We start from the raw sequence: 13962 nt of genomic DNA, 5'->3' as shown, positions 1-13962 counted from the left end.
TTGTGACCGTATGGAACGTTATCAAGAGAGCTAGTGATTGCTTTCAGCTGTTTTTTTTTTTTTTTAAAAAAAAAAAGTTGGTAAACATTTGACCAAAAGCCCATTTAATAATGTTACCCCCAGAATAAAGTTTAAACAAACGATGAAACAAATAAATTTATGTGACATTTTCACCCGTAATGTGACAAGCTAGGTTGTGGTTAGGCCATCCATTTCAGTTTTAGTTTATTCGTAACTTTGGATATGGTCCCGGGCCGACACTATCTGGACAATGAAAATATACGATTAAAATTATAATATATATATATATTTTTTTTTGAGATCGAAGGGTTGGGATTTTTTATTTTTATTTTCTTGGAATAAACCATGATGGTCAGATTGCTCCTTATCAAACAGATAGATAGATAGAGGTATCGCTGATTTAAAAATAGTGTCGATACTGCAATTGGTAGTGCAGCCCACGAATATCAGTGGTTGGGTCGTGATCTCGACCTCCTCCAAGCCCATACTTTTAATGTTGTTGAGAAGTCTTCGACTGATTCAATCTTGACCGCTGATTACATAAAATTAATTCTATAAAATATTTATCGTTCTTAATTATGTTTCTTTATATATTACATTCAATGTGGAATAGACATGACACAATCTTGACTATCAGATGTAAACAGAAAGTATACTTGATAATCGACTGCACACTAAGGCTTGATAGATGAGATGAGATATATACTCATTACAAATTTTTTAAATTTTAACATAAAATATAATAAATAATTTAATTTTTTCAAATCTCAAAATAAAAATTATATTTAAAAAATTATATTCTAATAATATTTTATTCAAATTTTAAATTTTCTCTTATCTCATATATATAACTAAACGAGGTTTAAAAGAACAACATTTATTGGTAGTTAGATATTTACAACGAAAATGATCATTTACAATGAGAATTAGTCCTTTAATACCTCAGCTACATACCCACGAGATGGGATCATGACCAGCCGTCCCACTTTTTTAATTTGAGTAATGTTACATACAGTTATGGAGTGCATAAGCGTAACGTAATTACTTTGAAAAAGAGTAGAGTTTACTATTAAAAATTTAATTTTTTTCATGTGAGTCATATTCACTTACTTTTTTTAAAAAGATTGCACGGCACTTACGTACTCCATGACTGTAAATATAATTTCTTTTTTAATTTTTTCTGTTTTGATCAACAATAATGTTTCTTTTGGTACGAAATTGTTACCATGCAGCTAGCAAGTAACGAGCCATGCAAATACTCGCGCTTTTCTTTGATAATTAACATATACGTACACTACTAATCATACAAAGCAAAGCAATACATGAAACGAACCAAAAAGAACAAACCATGAAATTAAGCATTTGCATCCAGAAGAGAGCAATTTAAATCAAAACACCCATAGTTTAAAAATCAAAACGTCAATTCAAAATAGCATTGAATTCATCAAAAAAATACAAGAAAAAAGTAGAGAGAAAACGAGCGAGCTTGGCCGACAGACAAGCAGAAGTCAATACCCGAACCACAACCCTTCATGACTAGTGATGAGGCCCATCTCCATTGGTCTCGATTATAAGAAAGGATAAAGCCTTACCAAAAAAAAAAAAAAAAAAGGGTCATATATATATATGTCTGGTGCGCTCTTGACTCCCCCTCTGGCCTCTTCTTATCTCACCCACACACACAAACACACATTGATCTTTACTTCCACTACTACTACAACGTACCATCATGATGATCATTAATGCTACAAACGTCTTTCCCAGAACCAACCCGACCCCATGATCTCCACCTTCACCCCCACCCAACAAAATAACACCTACCATGACCACTATCATTAGTTACAGTGTCCCTTATTTACCTTTAAAATACTGGAGTTCACCCATGATCTTAATTATTAACTTGGCACCCCAAGCTCCGCATCGCTTTCCAACTAAATTACCCAGAATTATTCCCACTCTTCCCAGTTCCCAACAGGAAAAGGATGGGTCATGGTAATTAGAGCTGGCCCCTGTACGTGCAAGCAGCTCCTTCACAAAAATCTAACCCTAGATCAGTCCCTCATGGATCAAAATGTCTTTGGTTTTACCTCATGCTAGGTAGTTTCTAGATCTGGGAAAAGTGGGAGGAAATTCTGGGTACATTTAAACACCTCCTAAGCTATTGCTAATTGGGTGTTGCGCTTGCGATTTCAGTACAAGAGCCTAAGGCACTAGTACTGTTATCAGGCCAGCTGGTCGTGCCGGTGGTACTAGTACTGCTACTGAGAGCAGCAGTGATCTGGTGCACTGTGTTACACAAGTGGTTGTTGATAGCCGACACGCTGGAGAGGTTGAGCTTTGCGGATGGAACTGTGCTTGCGAGAACTTGGACTACGATTGTGAGTAGACAGCCTGGAGAAGAACTAGGTGCAGTACCCCCTTGATCTTCGGATGATGGGATTTGGTTCCCATCGCCGGAAATATTAGTGGTGTCCGTGGATCCAATCGGAACTATGACAAATCCTATTGGTAAGAGGGGAATGCAGGAGGGGTCCTCGCCGCTCATTGCGTGTTGGATGGAGTCCACGTCGATGGTGGTGTACACAACAAGGCTCCCGGACGGGTCGGTGCAGCTCTCTTGCAGCATTAGCTCAACGTGCTGGGATGAGTTGCTGGCTACCTGCATATGCATGCAAATAAAGAATGGAATCTTTTTCATTTTTATAGCAGGAAGGTGGAGAAAAACAGTGTAAAAAATGTGACACATATTCGTATATTATGTATAAAAAACCAAAATGAATTGAAAAATGCATTTTAATCTGTAAGGACCAAGCAACGAAACTGAGCTTTTGAATCTATTGGGGTCGGATCGTAGTAGATCAGCTGTAAAAAAAGGTTATCTTCCCCGCACAGAAATTTGGAACAATTAAAGGATGTGGAATTGAGCCTCGATGCAAATTGCTTGCAGTATGAATTAAGTTAGAAATATGAAAATTAAATATTTTCCATCGAGTTTTTTAGGCAACGATAGCTTCACCACTCGAAAGGAGCAGTAATCATAGCTCAAAAAAGTTCTTACGTTGATGCGTAGAAGAGAAATGCAATTTCCCTGATGAGAGCCGTTTGCAATGTGAGCCACCTCATGTAACGAATTCCCATTGGAGAGAACATCAAGCTGTACATGAATACGTACATTCAATAACTCATTCAAATAAGCCAGTTTGAATATTAATATTGGGATATATAAAGGAGTAGATCATTAAATAGAATAGTAAATTAAAAGAGTTGCAATTAGTCTGAACCTGAGATCTACGGCGTTCATCTCTCAAGAGATCAAAGACAAGGTCATGAGTGTATGGAAGCCAAGTAGAGGAAACAGCACAGAGTACGAGCCCGTTTGGTTGTCCAGGCTCTGTGATTTTCCTTGTAGAAATTCTAACAGTGTCATCAGGGTAATCTGATAGAGCCGTCCATATCAGCCCACTAGAAGTGCTGGTGTTGATGCAGAATGTTCTTATCATTCTTTGAGCCAGTTTCATCAGGTTCTTTCGTGCCTCTGGAGAGGGTATCACTGTACATGGCAACATGATCAAGGTTAAAATAGATAATCATGAGATATCTAGTTAAAACATCACTTCACTTGTCTCAAAATAAAAAAGTTAAGAACCTCCAAGGTCAGATATATTTCGAGCCATGAGGCTTGCAACTCTTTCACATTGTCTCTGCAAGACAGCTAACCAGCGGTGTGCTCCAAATGCCATCCCACTATAGACAAACTCACTAAATAGCTGATGAACAGGTTTCTCCTCTACCACTGCGTGCTCAACCCATGTAACCTATATATATATATATTTGTACAAATTATTACTTATCGAAAAAATTAAATCAAATAATGGTGGCAGTAATTAACACACCCTGGAGTAGCCATTTGGCATATCTTGAATAAGACAGCCAGAGGGCCGTCTCATGTATATGGGAAAGGAGGGCTGAAGGTTGTCATGAAAGCTATCAATTGGAAAATCAACAATTGTCCATGTCCCTTCCTCAGCATTCTGTTGGCAGTAACGAAGGAAATGAGCCTCACGAGTGGGTACCAGAGGAGAAAGAACTTGCAATTCCGCATACATCTGCCCAAACATTCACGTAGCAAACAAATAAACGAGCAATCTATAACAGAAAAACAAAGCGCTGCATGGCTAAGGAAATTAATTATATTCGTACGTAAAGACATGACTCAAACCATGATCAACGAGTACTGTATGTAAGAACAAATTATAAATGGAAGAAAAAGATTTATATATATCTTAAGGTATAGCATTAGCTAGCATACCAGTTGAAGAGAAGCACTTGCGTGCCCAGGATCACCTGATGAAATAACTTGAACAGTTTTTGCTCTTGAAACAATTGAAGGAAACAATTCTACCCACTTGTTCTGAAACATGAAGGTAAAAAATCAAACAAGTGCCCAATTATGTAGAAGCTGGCTACTAAATAAGAACCCACATTATGCAGTATTATATATGTATATATATAATAGCCTAGAAATAGATGAAAAAGATATATATTTATGTATATGCTACTTAAGAAATCATGGATCCTGGTTATGAGCAAACTCCTTACAGAATCAAGGAAGGCATCGACCAAGGTGATGCTATTCATTATAACCACGGCACTATCACGGGTGGCTTCCGTCCTGAACTCATTCGAGTGCTGCTTGATGAGGTTCAACGACCGCGGAAACATCCTCGCATGCTCCTCAAGATTAAGGACTTCTCTTCCATTTTGATTGTCACGAATCCAAAGAGGCTCAGTTCCTTGGCACATCTTCACCAGTTCATCCATGGATGAAACGGCAAGCTCCAATGCAATTGGCTTCTCCTCTTCCAATAATAGACCGCCTTCTGGGTAGTGGGAAGTTTCTGGAGGCATTAACATAGGCACTGGAATCATTTGATCTGTGCATGAAGCCATAGGGTCTGAGAAATGCCTTGAAAACATATTCATATCCAAATCCAATGAAGGGGCCATAAGCATAGCAGCTGACTGCATTGCTCCGATTGGCCGACCAGCATATTGCGAAGCGAGACAAGAAGCACGTTCAAGCTGTAAAACATTATTTCCAACATTTGTAATCACCAAAGGAAATTAATTGTTATGCTCCAACTTGAAACTTGCATTAGACAACATGCACATATAAAAGTTGCACAGAAATGTTAGAGAACTCTCACAGCATGTGATCCAAGAATGAGTGCTACGTAACTCAGATTGAAGCTCATTTACTAAAAGTAATAATATTATTAAAGTGGGTCAAAAGTTAATTACTTGGTCTTAATTTGTATATGGGGATTATTAGGCTTCGTGTTCCTAAATCTATAGAAATTCATTATTACAATTTTTTTAAATTTTAATACAAAATATAATTAAAAAGTTTAACTTTTTTAAATCTTAACATAATAATAATATTAAAATAAAATATTCTATCAATATTTTATTAATTCAACTCACTTCAACATCCAAATACAATCTAATCTTTCATATATAGTTCCCAAATTATCTTCTACCATACCTCTTCTCTGAGCCGAGCATTCTCAAGGCGAAGTTGGTGTTCGTCGAAGCCCATCTCCCCTCCCAGCATTCCCGGACCTCCACAATTAGGGCAGACAACATTGCTTAGCGCCCTTTGTAGCCGGAAATTCTCCTGTCTTAGAGACTCATTCTCCGCTTTAAGTATCCCATTATCCGCCCGGTCTTGTTGTGCCTATAAGATAAGTTCCAAGTAAAACAAAGAATATTTAAATAAGCCTAGCACGCCACACCATTCTTGCGCACAAATATTCGTAACCCGCCTTCCATCGATCTTATAATGAATTACACACATCGAATCTGGCATGAAAACTTTTGAGCCCCCCCCCACCAACACCATGTAAACCTAAATGGGGTAGCATTTATTCTCGATTGGTCTTTGACTCTCTGGAAAGCACATGCACCGGTAGGGTTTAATTGCGCACATTAATGAAATACAGGCTGTACACAAAACTATAAGCAAAAAGTGTATCCCGAAGTAAATGAGATTCTTCTTCTAGCCGTTCAGGAATTCAAATGTTTGATGGGGAAAATGAAACGCGCTTCCTTGGGAAAGGTGCTTGCTAGGCTAAGCGTGGGGCTTAACTGATCATTTCATAAAGGGTTGGCACATGTTAGGGGGTTGCCTTTGAAAATGAAAGCTTTAAATGGATCCCAGAAATGCAAATTTGAGTACCTTCATCTGGGTTCGCCGGTTTTGGAACCAGAACTTGACCTGGCGCGGTTTGAGGCCAAGGTCTTGGCTGAGTTTCTGCCTCTGCTTGTCATCTGGGTGTGGACATTCCTTAAACAAACTGTATAGTAGAAGAAACAAACATTTATTACAGAAAATTGTATAGAGAGGTTTTGTGAGAAATATTTTGCGAATATGATAGAAAACTAGAGAGAGGGAGAGAGAGAGAGAGGGAAGGAGAGAGGGAGAGAGAGAGAGGGAGGGAGTACGATTCCATTTCTTGGATCTGCCGAGCAGTGTGCCTATGGTAGCGTTTCTTCTTGGGAGGCTGTTCACTCTCTTGCTCGTTCCCCGACTTTTCTTCAACTTGTTCGCTCCCAGACCCACTCTCCATCTCATCTTTTCCTCTCAGCAGCCCGTTTTCTTCTTTCTGCAGGAAATTTGCACGAAAGTCGGTATTTGTATCCCTATTGCACTTTGCACTTGTACATCTTGGAGGAAAGAGGACATGAAACGAAGATATACGGTAGAAAACTTACAGCAATCATGGGAGGGAAAGGCTGGAAAGGCATGAAGTTGAAACTAGGGTTTTGGACCGGCGCCGACGAAAAGAGGGTTTCTGGTGAAACTACGTCACCAGCTCGTAGGGTTGACATTACTTGGCAGTCCCCATACATGGTTTTTTCTCTTCCCAAATGAAAGTAGCAGACTTTGCTCCGTTGATCCTGACCTGTTTAATTTTATCTCACGAAAACACATACAAGATATTCAAAATCAGAATTTATATGGGAATTACACCAGAAATTTGGGAAAAATATTACAGTCATGAGAGCAAAATAAGCTCAGATTCAGAAAGTGAAATACTAACTAGATCAACGGGCATAACCCCACGATACAGCGCAGGAATCGCCAAAACTTTGTGAAATCTCAAAATTTACAAGAATGGAAAAGGGAATGAAGACGTAAGAAAGATAATGCTCAAAATTTGCGGAAAACAAGAAGAAAGAGAAGCGTTCCTAAAACCAATAATATTTACCTCTAGCTAGGTCAAAAAACAGTACTACAGGCATACAAAACCAAATTCAGGTTTATTTGGTTTTCTAAAACAGCCATGGAGGAACTAAAAACAGTGCAGGAGAGTCATCGGAATTTAAGACAATCAAAGAAAAAGATCAAGAAGAGTGGGACGTGGATCAGAAACTATACCACAACCACAACCACACCCACCAGTGTCGGTGTTTTTTGGAAAAAAGGACAAACTTCAGAAGAACGAATACGATGAAGAAAGAAAATCTCTCTCAGTTAGCTTTGCACCTTGAAATCTATAGCTTAGTACTGCACAACCCCCAAATACGCGCGCACACACATTCTCACTCGCAGATTATTTTTCTTTCTCTATACAATTTCTAGACACACCATCTGATCTGTTCCATAAATCGGTAATATTATAATGAATTACTGTGGTGTGGTAAATGCGGATTGACAGAAACCGACCAAACGCCCACTTACTCAGTCGAGCTGTTTCTTCTTCTACACGTGGCCGTTTCTCTGTGGAAATCCAAGCGTTTCTCTCAGCCATACCCAAAGTCAAAGCACCTCGATCTCCCTCTTCACCACTCCACGAGTACATAAACATCCGTGAGATTGCACGCGAGGTTGCACTCCTCCGTGTTGTACACATGCTCCATTTTCGAGTGAGGATAGTGCTGCTGTTAGTAGTTTAGGGTTTTTACGGAGACGGTAACTTAAAGTCACCGGGAGTTAGGGTTAGGTTACTTTTGACTCGAAAGAGACAGGCCGTGGGGAGAGAGAGGAAGAGAGTTGAAGGGCAGAAATCAAGAAAAAAGGTCGTGACAATGTCAAAGGATCGTGACCGTTCTTTTGAGAGCTAGCTGTGGGTCCCGACAGAAAATCTACAACTTTTGTCTCCCTCTGATCTGGCAGATTGAGTTGCATGCATGGTCTTTCATTGGGGGTCTAATGATCATAAACTAACAGCGTACGTTAATTTGTTCGTGAAGTTACTTTATGACCAAATCAAGACGAGCAAGGCAGGTCATGCATGATGCCGTTTGAGATTTTGGGCTGTATATTTATTATTTGAAAATATTGTGCAATAACTATGGGAAATTAAGGATCAACGTGTCAATGTGTGTTGGATTGTTTTTGAGTTGTGAGATATTTAATTATATCATATGAAAGCCAAATTATAGAAATTAGTGAGCATGGCTTGTGATTAAGATACGAGTACTACTATTTTAAGCCCCAGATAATTTGATTTAAAAGTTAAATTTTTAAATTTAAATTTTACAAATTAAATCTTATCACTTAATTAATGTGAATCATGTCGTACTCTATACACCAGCTTAAAAATAGAATATTGAGAAAATAAAAGAACATGAAGTTTTCTCTTCTCTTCTAATGCGTGAGGAATACATGATGATGTATAGGTAATTATTTTCCTTGTTTTAACAGAGATGAAACTTGTAATTGCCGTTTTTTGAATATCAAAAGATAATATATATAGTTCGGCGGTTTAATTACTTTTTGGCTCACTAGAATTTTCTTTTTTTACTCAAGTACATGAGGTGAAGATCGAAATGGTTAATTTCTGACCCATGAAGATCAATTTCTTTTCAAATACTTGAGATCGAATTGGAGATCAGAAACTTAAACAGGAAAGTCTGAAATAAAGATTCTTCTCTCTTTATTTTCTCTTCATGATCAGTTTCCTTTATAGCTTAGCAATGAAAAACAGTATATATACAAGAACTGTTTTTCTTCAATATAATCGATCAGTTGGTTACTCATCATGTCTAATATATAATATATAATGGTTCTATGCTGTGTTCGCATGCATTCAAAAGGGATGATCACATGGTGTAAAGTGGTGATAATTTACACCATCCAATTGGCTCATAAATTTTAAAGTTGAATGCGTTGCACTTGATATTTAATAGCCGGTACGTCAAGCAAAATGAAGTTGTATTGGTTAATAAACAAAACCATATATCCAAAAGTACTTATATCTTATTAATTTGTTTGTATTTGAAATAAAGATTTTGAGAAACAACACCTACCATCCTTGATTGCATAAATCATCATTTGAATAGACATTCTCAGTCGATGTTGCTGACATCTCCGTCGTTATTAGGGTACTTCAAGTTTAGCTCTCTCTCTCTCTTCTCTCTCTCTATGGTCTCCTATTAATATTAAGCTCATTAATCAAAATAAAAAAGAAGAACTAGCTCGTATCCAAACAGAGAAGACTTTCCATACTTCTCCAGCAACAGCTATGACGACCATAATTTCCTCTCCAACGGCTATATCGGACCATACTAGCAATTGTTCCTAAATATGATTTATACTCCAGTTGATTATTTCCTTGTACATAGTAGTCCTCCAACGGCGCCTTTGTAATTTCATATCATATAAACACATTGTAATTAATGTCTATATATACAAGGAGAAGGCTCTCAACACTCTCACGGTGTTAGAGACATTTTTACGCACACCAAATGCTCATTTTCTTCATGGTATTAGAGAAGATCAGGTTTTGAGTTTGACTCCTAATTCTATACTCTATCTCATTTAATTAAATATTTCACGTGCTAAGCCATCCATCAAGGAGGATGTGGTCTTGGCTGGCTTTGTCTTCTCTAATTTCCAGTAGCCCATGAACATCATATAATCAAACCAAACACGAGTTGAAGGATTTTTGTTCTTTCATCACTCATCATACTCCTACAATTTTCCCCTAATTTATTTTGTGAAAAGTAGATACTGATCCGGACTTGTGATCTTCTCATATTCATCATCAAAAGTAATGGTATATACAGTACTACCACATGTTCAGATAGACAGAGTACTTCAAAATGACTATGACCCTAATTTCAGATCTATCTCCTGGCCAAGTCCCCACCCCCACCCCCAATATCTGATTCCTTCTTCCCTTCTGATCACCCATCTAAGCCATTGAACAATAAATATATGCTTCAACCCACTAACACTTACAACAGAAACAATACGAATTAAGATAATTTTGTTCAACATATCCTGAGTACTTTTAACTTCATACGTACGTACGTACGTCTCATGATTCGAATCAAGCATAAACCCTAATTGAAATTTTGCCCAAAAATGTGTGAAATTTCTTGAGAAGCAAATTAAAGGGTAGCTAGCTAGGGTACATATAGATCAGGGCTTCGATCTATTAATTGAGAAAGGGTACTAATTTCGTGCTAATGAGGTTCAAACAACTCAATCTCTTATTTAATTAATTCCTTTTAAAATGGGCTCCGATTGTGTTTGTTTCAAATTTTTTTTTTAAAGAAAACAATATCAGCCTCCCATTGGGTGGCCCACTTTTGGTTTGAAGGTTATCTCTTCCGAATTTATGGTACTATTTTTTTTTTTCAATATACAAAGTTTAACTTTGTTTTAGGTTAAGATTGGATAGTGAGTTGAGAGAGATGAGTTGAGATAATCAAAATTAAAAATTAAATAAAATATTATTATTATTTTAAATTTTAAAAATGTTGAATTATTTATTATATTTTGTATGAGAATTTATGAAAGTTGTAATGATAAGAGAGATAAGATGAGATGGATTGAGATTAACTCTCAATCCAAACCAAACTTCTTGCTTTTCGTAAGGCTTGTACGTGAAATAAGGTGTTTTTAATTATTTTCATATATTCTTAAATATTTCATTTCTAAATATCACTCACTCAAATAAAAAATATTTTTTAACTTTAGGTTTTCAACCTTTTCATTTAATCATTAGCTAATCATTACAAGGTTTTCATATTTTCAAACAATGCAACTTTTTTAAAGTTTAAAATAAAAATAATATTCAAAAAATAATATTCAAATCATTTGTTAACTTTGTAATATTTTTATTCAAAATTTTTTCTCTCATCTCCCAAAGTCCAATAAAATATCTTAACTAAACTCATTTCATTACTACTATTCACATATATCATGAAATATTCTAAGTGTTCAAAAGAGCCCTAAATCTCTCTTCTCTTTTACAATCACAACTTTAAAAGTAAATGGTGATTTTTAGATTGAAGATGGAAAATTGTTTTACAAATTTATATGCATGCATATTCACATTCATAAATCGGTAGATACATGGACAATATGTGTTTTAGTTCTTCTACGGACAGTCAGTTGCTTGCAACCGTTGTGCAGTCGGTGCCACGCCAACCAAATTAAAATATATATATATATATATATTGAGACGATAGATCTTGAAACAGAGTCTTCCAAGTTTTTTCTACAAACTAGACATTTTTCTCTTCTTCCCTCCATTTTTCACTAGTTTTAAGCAAATGAGTGAAAATATATGCACTCTTCTTCTATTCCATGGCTTTCTATGACTCATCTTCACAAGTAAAATACTGCATGACGAAAAATTACAATATAAAAGGGTTCATTACAAAATTTGTGAAGGATATGTGCAAATTGATTTGTTCTCTTCCTCACCCTCGGTTCGTAAACCCATATTTCGACACATCGTAGTAAAAAATTTTCTTTTTTCTTGTTTACCAGTTTTCTTTATTGATTGTTTAACATTTATAGGAATTCATTTAAGTGAATTCGCTTATAAACCAAAAATGTTATTTTCAAGCGAGCTCCAGTCACGATAGGCTAAAATAGGCAAAGTGTAGAGCTAGTTTTAGAATGAGAAAATGTTTATTGTTTATATCTTGTTCCCTTTACATTTGAATACTATGGAAGTTATCTAAATATTTTTGCTTGTGATTTGCAGGCACAAAAGCTTGCTACACGTGGAAAACGCGAAACTCAAGTATCGTACATATAATCCTGCATCTTGACAGAGCAGCAAAGGTTCAGGTTGCGAAGAAAGAAGAAGAAGGGAATAAAGTTTTTGGATCCGCAAAGATGAAGGCCATGGTGATTGGGAAGGACATTTTCTTTGTGGAAGAAAAGAAAAGAAGCTTCAGAGAGAAGGAGAAACAAGCAGAAGGGGGAAAAGGGGTGCGATGAAAGAGAGTATAAGGAAGAATGGAGTTCACAATGTGTTTTACCAAAACGACGTGGTTTGTCGAAAATGAAATTGTTTCATTTTCCAGATGGGCAACGATTGCACACCGACTCCCCCACACGATTGCAAGAAGCATTAAGAATTTTCTGTGTTTATGCCTAAAATTGTATGATATATAATATGAAGAGTTGTTTTATTATTAAGGTAGTGTATAGAGCATACCAATTGCCCAAAAACTTTCTTCATTCTCATTGGAGAAAGACTCTTCCATCGATCAATGGCTTTAGATCATCAACTTATGATAGGAAAGATGGATGAGCTCCCTATTGATATAAGAGAAAAAATATTTACAATCGTGAATTATGCAACCGCCAAGTAATCGCTTTGAAAAAAGTGAATAAAACATAGAATCCACATGAAAAAAATTAACTTTTTAATAGTGGGCCTCACTCTCTTTCAAAGCGATTACGCGGCGTTTACGCACTTCACGATTGTATGTAGAATTACTCTTGAGATAAAAGGGTATGAAGGCTCAGACTTCACCTCCCAACTTTGGTGAGAGTCACTTCCTTGACTCTCCATCAGGATGACCTAGTAGTCCGCTACCCAGTAATGACACATTACTTAAATAATCAGATTTTATTTGTAAAATTTAAGTTTTAAAATTTATCTTTCAAATCAAATTATGTCATGCAAGTATTTTACTATGTGTATTCTACATATCGACCTGATAATAAAATTTTTCTAATATTAATTTTTAAGTAAAAAATAGATTATGTATATGTTATATACTTTTTGTCTATTTTACCCTCTCTCTCTCTTGTCCTTAATAAAATTGACGAGTATGGACAATAGAAAAAATTTCTTTTTTGTTAGTGCATGTAAAATAATTGAATCCTCTGTTTTTCATTGATTAAACGTAATCTGTACAACAACATATATATAAGAGTATTACAATCGATCTCTATATTTATGTAAACAATTGAATTAAAAAGGATTACAACACGAATATAGCCACACAATCTTATCATCACTGAATCATAAGATTGAGTCTTCCTCATTTGTTGGGTTCTTGATTTGTTGTTGAGATTGCACCAAATTTGTTGCTGTGATTTCGGTCATTACCGTTGCTACATATCTCGACATTCCGATCTTCAATATCTTCAGCCTTGAATTAAGTTATACTGACTTGATTCTCTATATGCCCCTTGAATCTAAAGGGTAGTTCACGGACATGCAAATTGTGTTGTACATGTTTGAACTTCAATGGAGGTAATGGCTTTGTAGGTGCATCTGCTAACTGATCTCGGCTTGATATAAATTGAACCAAATTGTTTATTGAGAACTTAGTCTCTTATGAAGTGGAAATCAATTTCTATGTGCTTAGTTCGTGCATGAAACACTGGATTTGATGTGAGGTAAGTGGCTTCAATATTATCACACCAAAGAATTGGTGGTTGTTTTTGTGGAAGACCAAGTTTAGATAGAAGAGATTTTATCCAAGTGAGCTTGGTTGTTGTGTTTGCTAGCGCCTTGTATTCAACCTCAGTACTGCTTCTAGCAACTGTAGGTTGCTGCTTGCAACTCCAAGAGATTAAATTGGAGCCCATGTAGACACAGAAAGCACCAATCGATCGTCGGTCATCTCGATCAGTAGCCCAATCAGAATCTGAGTAAGCTTGCAATCTCATAT

The 13962-nt window shown here is 36.4% G+C and overlaps 1 protein-coding gene across 4 annotated transcripts; it reads right to left on the bottom strand.

Moving 5' to 3' along the window:
• Positions 1–1442: 1442 nt before the first annotated feature.
• LOC121237128 (homeobox-leucine zipper protein HDG5-like) lies at positions 1443–7711 on the bottom strand. Of its 4 annotated transcripts, none has more exons than XM_041133718.1 (12): positions 7571–7711; positions 6796–6986; positions 6526–6686; positions 6260–6377; positions 5567–5758; positions 4621–5103; positions 4331–4432; positions 3915–4127; positions 3668–3836; positions 3303–3571; positions 3080–3175; positions 1443–2680 (listed from the first exon to the last, which is right to left on the bottom strand). In XM_041133718.1, the coding sequence occupies exons 2-12, from the start codon at positions 6931–6933 to the stop codon at positions 2186–2188; spliced, it is 2436 nt and encodes an 811-aa protein (XP_040989652.1). In that variant the 5' UTR covers positions 6934–6986; positions 7571–7711; the 3' UTR covers positions 1443–2185. The 4 variants fall into 4 exon arrangements, with proteins under 4 accessions (XP_040989652.1, XP_040989649.1, XP_040989650.1 ...); XM_041133715.1 differs by having other exon boundaries at positions 7293–7675; XM_041133716.1 differs by having other exon boundaries at positions 7463–7674.
• Between the last annotated feature and the right edge of the window lie 6251 nt (positions 7712–13962).

The sequence above is a fragment of the Juglans microcarpa x Juglans regia genome, chromosome 6S, assembly GCF_004785595.1.
Source record: "Juglans microcarpa x Juglans regia isolate MS1-56 chromosome 6S, Jm3101_v1.0, whole genome shotgun sequence".
NCBI classification, from domain to species: domain Eukaryota; kingdom Viridiplantae; phylum Streptophyta; class Magnoliopsida; order Fagales; family Juglandaceae; genus Juglans; species Juglans microcarpa x Juglans regia.
The sequence above is the reverse complement of the archived record's forward strand: the minus strand, read 5'-3'. Positions and strand labels throughout refer to the sequence as shown.

Coding starts and splice junctions, on each gene's coding strand:
- LOC121237128 (XM_041133715.1), bottom strand. CDS start 7,326: ATGCCTGTAGTACTGTTTTTTGACCTAGCTAGAG. Junction 4,128..4,330: donor CAAGTGCTTCTCTTCAACTG/GTATGCTAGCTA, acceptor ATGTTTGGGCAG/ATGTATGCGGAATTGCAAGT. Junction 2,681..3,079: donor TTTCTCTTCTACGCATCAAC/GTAAGAACTTTT, acceptor ATGCATATGCAG/GTAGCCAGCAACTCATCCCA.